This window comes from Zerene cesonia, chromosome 14, assembly GCF_012273895.1.
Source record: "Zerene cesonia ecotype Mississippi chromosome 14, Zerene_cesonia_1.1, whole genome shotgun sequence".
NCBI lineage: Eukaryota > Metazoa > Arthropoda > Insecta > Lepidoptera > Pieridae > Zerene > Zerene cesonia.
Window position 1 is genome coordinate 2,294,144 of NC_052115.1, and position 11,473 is coordinate 2,305,616.

At 31.3% G+C, this 11,473-nt stretch overlaps 1 protein-coding gene across 1 annotated transcript in view; it reads right to left on the reverse strand.

Annotated features, from left to right (window-relative positions):
* Positions 1–11,139, reverse strand: part of LOC119831652 — a 31,604-nt gene extending 20,465 nt beyond the window's left edge. The window contains exon 1 of the mRNA XM_038355093.1: positions 10,755–11,139. Within this exon, the coding sequence (XP_038211021.1) occupies positions 10,755–10,968 (214 nt within the window). The 5' untranslated portion in view covers positions 10,969–11,139. The remainder of the gene's footprint in view (positions 1–10,754) is intronic.
* Positions 11,140–11,473: the final 334 nt, after the last annotated feature.

Here is an 11,473-nt window from a genome sequence, read left to right on the forward strand (position 1 = left end):
ATCACTGAATAACTTTTCACTATTCAGGTGGAAACGGACAGCGTTACCGCTCCGTTCCACAGCTCACGACGAAGTGACCAGTCTTGTCCGATAAACTTGCTTTTATACTGATACGTAAACAACTTTCCTTTTTGGTGAGGGTAGTCTATACACCGTCTGTTTCATTACAATCAAATCATGATAATTCATTGAATACAAATAACATAAAAATAATGTTTAGAATAAAATAGAAATAAAAATAAGATATCTAAATCAAAATAAGTACACAAATATATACATCACAGTCACAGGGTTTGTTTAGGTTATAAATACAAATTATAATTTTAACATCTAAACGTTTTTTAGAAATATAAATAACAATTTATAAGCAAGATAAATACAAAAAACACTTACTTATTGACAAACTACAATCATAAATTTGTAATAATCTATCAAATGCAAGAATACAAACAAACATCTAAAAACAATCTCATAGATATGGTAGACACATAATTTCAAGTGTGGAAATTATGTGTTTACAAAAAATGTGTTATCTTTTAAATGAACGTTCTTGCAATCCGAATTCATTCGGTAAGAGAATAAATTTATATATATAAAATTCTCGTGTCACAGTTTTCGTTGCCATACTCCTCCGAAACGGCTTGACCGATTCTTATGAAATTTTGTGTGCATATCGGGTATGTTTGAGAATCGGCTAACATCTATTTTTCATACCTCTAAATGATCAGAGTAAGGCAGAACAGCGTTTGCCGGGTGCAGCTAGTCATTTTATAAAATAAAGTGTAAAGCGAATGAACATTAAAATCTATAAAATAGATTTAATAAGTTATGTAGACAAAAGGCAATGTCTATGGATATTTCAATTTTTTCTATTGTTTTTTAACTGGTTTCTTAAGCATTAGACCAACGCAAACATATAACTATTATGCATCCGACAGAAGACTGCGGAAGCCCTTTGGCTATTCGTGTTTTTTGTTATATTTTATCGTCGGGTAAATTATGGATCTTAAATATTAATATGCAGGATGTAATTTATAATTTAAAAAACGCTAATATAACAAGATATTTAATAATAAATTGGACATTATTGAAATATTAGTATCCTGTAAATAACACTAATTTATACTGGGTTGTAATAATACATAGACCTTAATTCGGAATAGGTTTATTCTTCATTTGTTTATAATATTTTGTTGAGTACTTTCAACTTGGTTCACTTGGACTACAAGAGCTCCCTGCAAGTAATCTATACTAAAATCATAAAGCTGAAGAGTTTGTTTGTTTGTTTGTTTGTTTGTTTGTTCGTTCGTTCGTTTGTTTGTTTGTTTGTTTGTTTGAACGCACTAATCTCAGGAATCATCGGTCCGATTTGAAAAATCTTTCAGTGTTAAATAGCCTATTTATTGAGGAAGGCGAAGACGAAGCCGGGGCGGACCGTTAGTCGTTTAAAAAACGATATCCCTATCGCATAAAATAAAATCTATACTTGTCATCTTGTCTATGACTTGTCTCTTAACTTCCCAATTACTGTATTCTTTGTACTACTTGACATTCAATGTTACTCTGTTTGATTTTTTTCATCTACAATGGTTCCAGACAGACTAGTCATTTTCCTATATTATGTAAGTAATTCTTTTAATTCATCATGGGCCCTTGGACCTCGGAAGGGGGTTCAATTAAACGAAAAGAAAGTTCATTCATATTTTTCACACTTTTAAAAATTACTCATTTTAAAACAGAGTAAACCAGCGGCTGTATAACGATTTTCGATGTGTAATATATCTACAAATTAATAATAAATAATAGTTTAAAAAAACTATAAAACACGCTTTAACAAAAATCATATTTTGCAAATTGAAAAATGGAATAATAAATAATAGAATATTATCATCGGTCCTCAATAAATCTACAAAGTTTGAACGAAATCTGGCCGTTTAAAGTGGGTCAAAATCGCGCCCAAAGAAGTCGGTTACAAACAAACATACAAACAAACATACAAACAAACATACAGGTGAAGCTAATAAAAAGCGTGTAAAAGATAACGAGTACTCCATGGTAATTCATACTTACGATAATTTTATAATCAAGATTTCTTTGTTTTCTATTGGTTAATAGTAAGTGTAAAAAAGATGCACTGTCCTGAAAATAATCTTGGCGGTGGTGTATTATTATTCGTATCTATTATATTTAGCTATTGCTAAGTTAAAAAACTATAAATTATTAAAGAAACATTTGAAAATACCATATCAATAAACTGGTATTCATAAATTAATATACGGATACAGGCATTTACGTATCTCAATAACAGGCAATTAGTAATAAACCACAAGCATATTTCATATTTCGAGAAAATTCCAGGAACAAAAAATCCGCAATTTATGTACGTGTTTTGATCATCCGAAATGTTAAGAACATTTGTTTACAACCACAGAACTGATAAAAAAAACATAATACTGATCTCGGTTGTAACTAAAAATAAAGCATGCTTTACGTTGTTAGCTTATTGATAATTATTGATTTTTTGTGCCTTTTTATAAGCAAATTCAATGCTGAAAGGGCAAGTGAAAGATTTATTGAGCAAAAAATTAAATAGTTTTAATGTACAATGTACCTTTTTTATATCGTCGTCGTCGTCGTTTCAGCCATGGGACGTCCACTTCTGGACAAAGGCCTCCCTCAAGGATATTTATATATTATTCATTATTCCAGCTAATCGACAATGCTTTGGCAGTTGGCAGTTATCTATGTACCAGGCTTAAACCGCGGTTCTTTACTTAAATCACAATTGAACATAGTGTTGAAAGATTGTTGGCATGTTTACCCACAGAATACCTACATATAACCTTTCAGTTCGCTTTATACACTGCCTGGGCCTATAAATTACTTTTACTAGTCTAGTCTAGTCTACCTTTCAAGATTCGTTAATATTTTACCCTTGGCGAAAAAGGCAAGTGAACACATTTCAGGTATATAAATATTGTCTGTAATTAAAAAAAAATAAAGTCTTGAGATGAATCTTTGCAATGATCAATATTTTTATAAAAACAGACATCTTTCAGGTAAGCTTTTTTATAAGTTATAGGACAATAATAAAAATATCAATTGTTCCAATTTCTAACTATCCAGTATATGGTACCCAGATTCAAAAACAAAAACAAAGGAAATTCTAAAATCCAAATACAAATATAGATACCTAAGTGTTCCAAGGTTGCATTGAAGGTCAAACCATAACCCGTACAGAGTCATTGAACTTACCGTTACATAGATAATGTAGATCTAAGCGTTTACACAAACGCACCACAAACACGGCATATTGAATGGCTTCCTTCATTACAGTTAATGACCTAGTTTGACCTTGTATGTCGATCAGAGTGTCAAATTCGTTACACCAAATTAGGATTAGCATCATTTTATGTCTTAACGGTATTGTATCGATGTGTTTTGTATCGATAACAAGACAGTCACATCAAATATTTAAAGCTAGTCTAGAGCTGAACTCACTGATACGTTAAACTAATTCTAACTAAGAGTACCTGTCAAGTGGGTTTTGCATATTGAGAATCTTGCAATAGACATAGGTATGAACAAAATATAACAGTGAAAATTCTACTGATTCTTCTTCTGTATTTGTATTCGCTCATTAATGATCTCTTTGCGATGTTTGACTAACACTATTCCGATTTAGCAACAACTTTAGAAGCACCACTAACTACTACTACTTCTTGTCACTACTTTGAACTAATTAACGATTATACTCATCAAAAGCATGTGTATGTATGTGGTAGTCGAGCACCCTTCGGCACGAATTGGGCCAGCTCGCACCGGGGAAGTACCACACCCCCACAGAAGACCGGCGTGAAATAGCATTCTGCTGTGTTTCGTTCGGTGAGTGGGGGAGCCGGAGGCCCATATCCTTTTCCTTCCCCTTCCCAGTCCTTTCCTTTATTCCTTTATCCTCATCCTTTCTTAATCCTTTCCTAATTTAAAGTCAGCAATCCATTTATAGAGGCGTAAGGTCTGCAATCGACCTTACGCCTCTACAAATGTTCATGGGCGGTGGTAGCGTTTACCATCAGGTGTCCCACCAGCTCCATTGCCGACTGTGACATAAAAAAAAAGCAAATGCTAATTTCCTACAATAACTCTATTCTTTATCCAACCAAAAAGTGATTTCAATCGATTTGGACGATTTGACTTGATGATTAATATAGATATAATATGTATATTAATGTGAAACATAAGTGAAGGCAATAGGCCACAATATCTAACAGAACAGAATGTATTTATTATAAGTTTATTTTATTCATGAGATTTTAACTCGCTTCTCAAAAAGCCGGCTTAGATAATTAAACTATTTCACTTTATAAATATGTACTTGCAATTAAAATAACTTGAGCTTCCGTGAGAATGGTTTCAAATAGAGATTAAAATCTTTGTTTCTTTTAGTTACGTCATTATAACTAATACTTAGTTAGTGATGGCAATGTTCCTGCAAATTGCAATATACGAACAATGTAAGGATTATTACTTCCGATTAGAAACTATTGACCTGGCAAACTAATAAATCATACTTTACGTTAAATTTTCCCTGATCGGAAAAATACCGTCATTTTTACTAAAATAATTAAAATTTAATAATGGAATTCTGAATAAATGAAACTCAAGGCTGACTGGCTGACCAAGTGATCTATCAAGGCACAGCCCAAACCACTGGACAGATAGGTTAGAAATTTGGCATGCACATAGACGTTATGACGTAGGAATCCATGCAGAAAGGATTCTGATAAACTATCCCCGAGGGGATTTAATAGGGGATGAATGTTTAAACCATGAACATTAACATTTAACTGCGCGGCCGAAGTTGCGGGCAACAGCTAGTTAACAATAAAAAGCTAAAATTTGGACAAAATCATGTATATTTAAATATACCAAAGCTCAAAATAAGAAGTATGGACATGATCTTATCGGTGAATCGACAAAAACTTTAAACTACATCTCTCATTGCCTTTGCTAGTTTTAATCTAAGAAGTTGGTTCTTATCGTAACAGATAACATAACATTATATTTATTATGAAGGTTTCAGAGACGATACTATTGCGCTATGATGTACGATAATTATGTTGCGTATTCTTTAAAATAAATTGCACTTCGATGTATTATACTCTACTATTACAGTATTACAATTTTAAAAGTTAAGTATCAAATTATACACAATTATTGGTCAATACGACTCCAAAAAAATGGTCCATTTGTGTCTAGAAATAAGAATGACGTAACTGATAATTTTTTTAATTTAAATTGCTGTTATTCTTTAAAATCTTATAACAATTTTGGTGTACTAAATACAATCTTAAGTGCATGTCTAAAATGAACAAATAACATTTACAAAATATTGTTCAGATTAATTATTTACATAATTAGGTGAAGGTGGCCATCAAAAACATGTTTCAGTAGTTTTAGGCAATAACTGCCAAAAAACTGTATGCAAAATCTAGAAATAGCATCTTTGAATGCTAATACTAAAATGCCACAGTGTTGCAACCGTATATTGATTTTTATTGTTATTTTATTCATATCAATTCACTTTTACTACTGGAACTTGGCCTCAGTTTATATGGTCGATTGAAACGAGACGTTTCTTTGTCTACTCAAAGATAAAGATATTATGTGATAAGCGATTAATACACAATATTAGAAATAAAAGGACTTTGTGTACTGACAAATGACATATCTGACAATTCTCGCGTAGTAATCATTCTCATATGCAACATGTTTAACTGCTCACATGATTCTAATATTGTAAATGCGACAGTTTGTAAGTACGTATGGATTTTTGTTACTCTTTCGCAACGCAAAGATCTCTGTTGGTATCTGTACGAAATTGAAAATAGTACAAATATAGATTATGGTCTGAATTAACACATAGAATATATTTTAGACAGGTTCCACGCGAGTGAAGGCGCAGGTTCCAGCTAAAGACAACTTAGGCAGATAACCGTTTCTTTGGAAGGATGTGCGTGGCTGTTATTGCTCTTGGCTTAGAGTCATTCCCTATAGACATGATCGTTATTTATTCTAACAGAACAAATAGGGAATATCGTTTAACTACCAATATTCAATATACCTATCTCATATATTTAATATATTTTCAATATATAAATATTACGTGCCTTACGAGGTGACCTGTAAATTTATAATAGTTATTAAATATTTATTAGAAACAGATATAATATATTAGTACCTAAATAAAAGTGATGACTAAAAATAATCCAAATAATTTTCCGTCGATTAAGATACAAAAAAATAAAAACAAATAAACAGCCAGACACATATTTTTAAATTTATGTATTCTAACCCTATCTCGTAAAAGTCAAGGTCAATAAACATCAAATATAAATAGAATAACAACAAAGATATCGCATAAATAAAACTTCGTTTGTCATATATTGGTTTCGCTATCTATTCGATAGATGAGCCGTGGTGTCTCGATTGTGCAATATTGCAATCAAAAAGGTTAAGAATCGATTAGCATTATTATCGATTCAGGATAGATCGATTGTAATTCGTGCTATGAATATCGATATGTCCTTGCCCGAATCGTGTCATGAACTGTCGGAATGCGTTCACAAAGTAAGTAAACATTGTGCGGAGTGAGAATTTTACGGTTTCTTATTAACTTTCACTTAAAGTAATGGTGTGATTATAGAAATGGTTCTTCATTTGAGAGCACTCGTAAAACTTATGATTTTATAAGGGTGTTTCCAAACGTGTTTTTTTGCTGGTTGTTTCTAGGTATAGGATATTTATTAGAGAAGTTTATGTGAAATAATTAATTAGTAATCTCTCGAGTATATAGAGGCCCTGAGGCCTTTTAAAAAACAATTTTTTTTATTCAAATCGGTCCAATAGTTGTAAGAGCCCATAGCGGACAAACAATTTATATATATATATGACTAGCTGCATCGCGCGGTTTCACTCGCGTAAGTCCGTATGTCGTAGGAATATCGGGATAAAAAGTTGACTATATGTTATTCCAGTTGTCCAGCTGTCTACGTACCAAATTTCATTGCAATCGGTTCAGTAGCTTTTGCGTGAAAGAGCAACAAACACACACACACATACATCCTTACAAACTTTCGCATTTATAATATTAGTAGGAAGTAGGATATATAAAGATATCCAAATAAAAAAAATCGTTCAATTACGTCAATTCGGTCGCTGTTGAAGACTGCTATCTATTAACTGTGACTGGAACACCACATCAACGGTCTTGATCGGCCGGTTTAAATTGACTGGCAATAAATAATATACGTATCTAATATTTTAGCTTATGCCACAGTTCGGTAATATTTTTTATTACCATAAAATATTATGTATTAGATATATTTTGTCTGCGTTGAAACAAACTATGTACGTAGTTACAATCTATATATATAATGACTTACGTTCCAGTTAATTTAACTGGAATTAAATTATAGGAGATTCTTACAATGTTAATGTAAATGCAGACGGACAAATATCGTTTTGTGGTATACATGTTGCATATTACAGAATAGAAGGTTACAGCTGAAGAGCTATTCTTAATTTTGGTCGATGCTCACGAAACCACAAATAGCCTGTCAACAATATTCAGTTTACCACAGATAATTTCCTTTCATATTGTGTCTTGTAACCTCATTCTAAGAAATATCTTATTATGATCCAATATATAACCCCGTTTCGATGTGTTGGAGTCGAATCAATTACATAGTATCTTGGAATTTTTTTTTTTTTTTTTAGTCATAACATTTCCGGCGTACTATAAAAAAGTGCAATATTTAGACAAAATTTCCTTTAAAAATAGCAGGGACATGATTATGAGCATTTTTAAAAATGCCATATTCATTGAAGATACGCGCTTTCAGAACATTCCAGCGGCAATCCATTTGCTTTTGAAAATAATATTATATAGTACAAATCATTTTTAAATGTAAGATTGTGAATATTAAGGATCAAATATGATGCATAAATTAAAACTAATGCGTGCATTTATACGCAGTTGTATCGTGAATTGTTTATTTTATCTACAGAGTTGTAAGTAAGTAAGGAGATTATCTAACACAAATTTTTTGTTACATTGTTGGCGCTTATTATGTTTTGCGGTCAAAATAACTCTTTCATCGTATTTAATCTTCACTTTCGTTAATCTGTGTTATGTAACTCTTGTATTTAGATATGTTTATTTGAATCTGCACTTTCACTCTCTAAAACGTCACGGTTGACATAACTTTTGGTTTATCTGTGCGTTTTATTCTTACGGTACAGATAACAGAAAATTATGCGCTGTTTTAATGAGTTCCTTGTGTTCCTTGAGTTTGACTCTAAAGTTCTAAAGGATATAATATTATTATATCCAAAATTATATACATTGGAGATCTACTCTACATTGGAGAACTCAAATACACTCACAATGACCACAAATATATAACGGGTTCTGTAGAAGCATTCACTTTCACAAGTGATGAATGCAATGCAAACAAGTGGACTGGAACCATACGGGTCACTTGACATATGAATGCTATGTGAAAATCACCTACATTTTTGTAAGTTTATAATAATAATGGATCCTTTCTTGGTACAGCAGTTAACATGTGTGAGTAGAACCGAGGGGTCCTGGGTTCAATTCCCGGTGGTGAATCACACATAAGACTGATCACCTACTTGTCCATAAAGAAAATTGATCAGTGGAACAAGTGTATATCATTTGCCACACACCCTACTAGGGGACACGGGAATTCACTTTACAGTAATAATGACTTCTAATTGAAATCGCTAGTCCATGTGGTTGCAATTACTTTGATAGAGAAACTGTTTTATATTCTTATAGTCTTTGGTGTCAAACTCGGGCGGTTTTAAAAATATTTCAGACATTAATCTAAAAATGTCGGTTAATTATTATTATTATCTACATCATCAGTATAAGCTGAGATGTAGTTTTAAGTACCATATTAGGTAAATGTGATTATTTTTTGTATTGTTTTTAATTTTTATTATTCACTTCATCATATTCATGTTATTTCTAAATTGAACAATACAATTTTGAACTGAACATGAACATGAACTGAACATTGAATTGAACAATAGCTTGTAAGCTATATATATCAAAATTTAACGAGGACTTCGACACTTAAACGTATCGAAACTGTGAAATCAAGCTGCAATATAACTTTTCCTTGAACGTAAGTATGACCAACGTGGAATAGAATCAATGTATTCATACTAATGTGTTGTTAATTGATGACATTGTCACGCTTTAAATACAAGTTCATTATTCTTCTTTTGTTTTTTTTTTTTTTTTTGTTCATAATATCACTTGCTGTCAATTAATTGATCAATGTCATTGCATAATGTAATTGTTACCTATAGATTTTCTAGAACAAATTGTGTTGGCGGTTTTTTTTTATGTCCAGATATGCTCATAAAAATATGTCAAGCAATTGTTAGGTATAAGTTTCTAATAAATAGTGAAACTTAGAATTTTAATTTAAGTAAATATTATTTTTCTGTATTACTAAATACGTGATAGATTAATCACCTTGTGAATGATATAAATAGAATTTCAATATGAATTTAAACTACATTATGAAATTTTGTGCTCTTATTTCTGTTCTGAACTTAGTACTGTAATAATTAGGGTCTTTTAGGGTCCATCGAAAGATACTATTTATCGGGTGGTTCAAAATCTGTTAAAGAAGACTGATCGTGCTTTTAGTTTCATAGTTTTATTAAACGAATAATAAATAAAAATGATATACGAAGCACGAATCATTCTAAGGTTTTCAATTGTCTACATGTTTCGTTTCATTAGATTATTTTTTTAATTCTACTTTCTTATAATATAAATTAATATTTCGACATTAAACAATAAAAAATTATTTGTAGACAATAAATCGCATTATCTGTAGTGACAGCACAACATTTCCTCTAACCTTCGTGGCCTTATAGGGAATGGTGGAAGGTTCTGTCTTATATTATATTATTATTGATGATACTTACCAATAAGACAAAGTATATTAAATGCAACAAAAATTTAACATTTTTTTTCAAAATGAGACTCCAATACTATATGTGTATTATCCTTTCGTTCACTTAAACACAAAAGCATTATAATAATATTTTGTTCTCCGGTTTTGTGCTCGGTGAGTTGGAAAAAATTCACGCCATACACACTGAAGACAATTAAAATGTATAAACACTGCAATGCTTAATATAGTTACCAAATAAATTAAACTTTGTTAAAGTAAAATCCTACGTTATAAATTTGAGAGCGTTCTTTCTTAGTATATTAATTAATTAATTATTTATTTGTTTTAAATATGTTTAGCTGTGCAATTTTAACCTTTTCTCTTTCAATATGGCGCAAGTATCGTCACAATTAATATTGATTCCTACAATTGAATCTCTTGTAAAATTCTTTAGAGAGCACTCACCTAATCTATATATATTTTAGAATGCACTTGAAAAATAATTAGAAAAAAAGATAATTGCATTAGCCGCAATTATCAAATAAAGATAATAATATATGTATAAACAACAACCTCGACCTTGAGTTACTTCATATTACTTTAGTTAAAAACTTGTTTGAACGTACATGAGAAAATACATAAAATAATATAATCTCATTTTTTGCATCATATAATTTTATAGTACTATAACAGATTTATTTTGTTGTCACATTATATTACCTATTTAAATAATGAATGTGAAAAACTTACTTCTGAGTGCTTTTCCTTCTGGCGTACATCTTAGTCCATTAATTAAACAGTCCACATAATTTCTCACTAGTCTCTTATTATTAAAAATTGCATCTACGTCTAAATAATCATAACGCTCGTCATATTTCGGCATATTTTTCATAGCCTCTATATCTTGTCCCGACACTGCGTCCCACGCACTGGCACATAAGCACAAAACTATTAAAAATCTCATTTTGAAAAAAAAAAAAAAGTTTATTACTAAAGTTTAAAAATCGAATTCGCGGTTTCCCGCGCAATTGCTGTTCGCAACATTCGAGCGCTCGCGCCAAGAAATAGTATCGTTGTGGTGCGCGTGCAGCACATTTGATAGATTAAAGCGGTGTGACCGCGTCGCTGCGACAAGATCTACCAAGGGCACAAGGAGTAGCTCTCAGTGAAGGGTTGCTTTTGATCCTTTCAATTTGCAAAGCGCTTGTATACCTCGAAAATAAGAAAAAAGTAGGTTAAGTCAAACATTAAACGTACATATAGCCTTATAAGTTAGCCAATACAAGTTCAACGTAAACAATGCCAAATGAATTATGAAAATTAATGTTACATATAGAATTTACAATCAAACCTCCCAATAATCTTATTTTCTACACATATAAGATGTTTCAATTGTAATAAATTATCACAATTCGGAGTCGGGTGTAATAATAAAACCGCTTGCTTCGTAACAACAATTATATTACTTT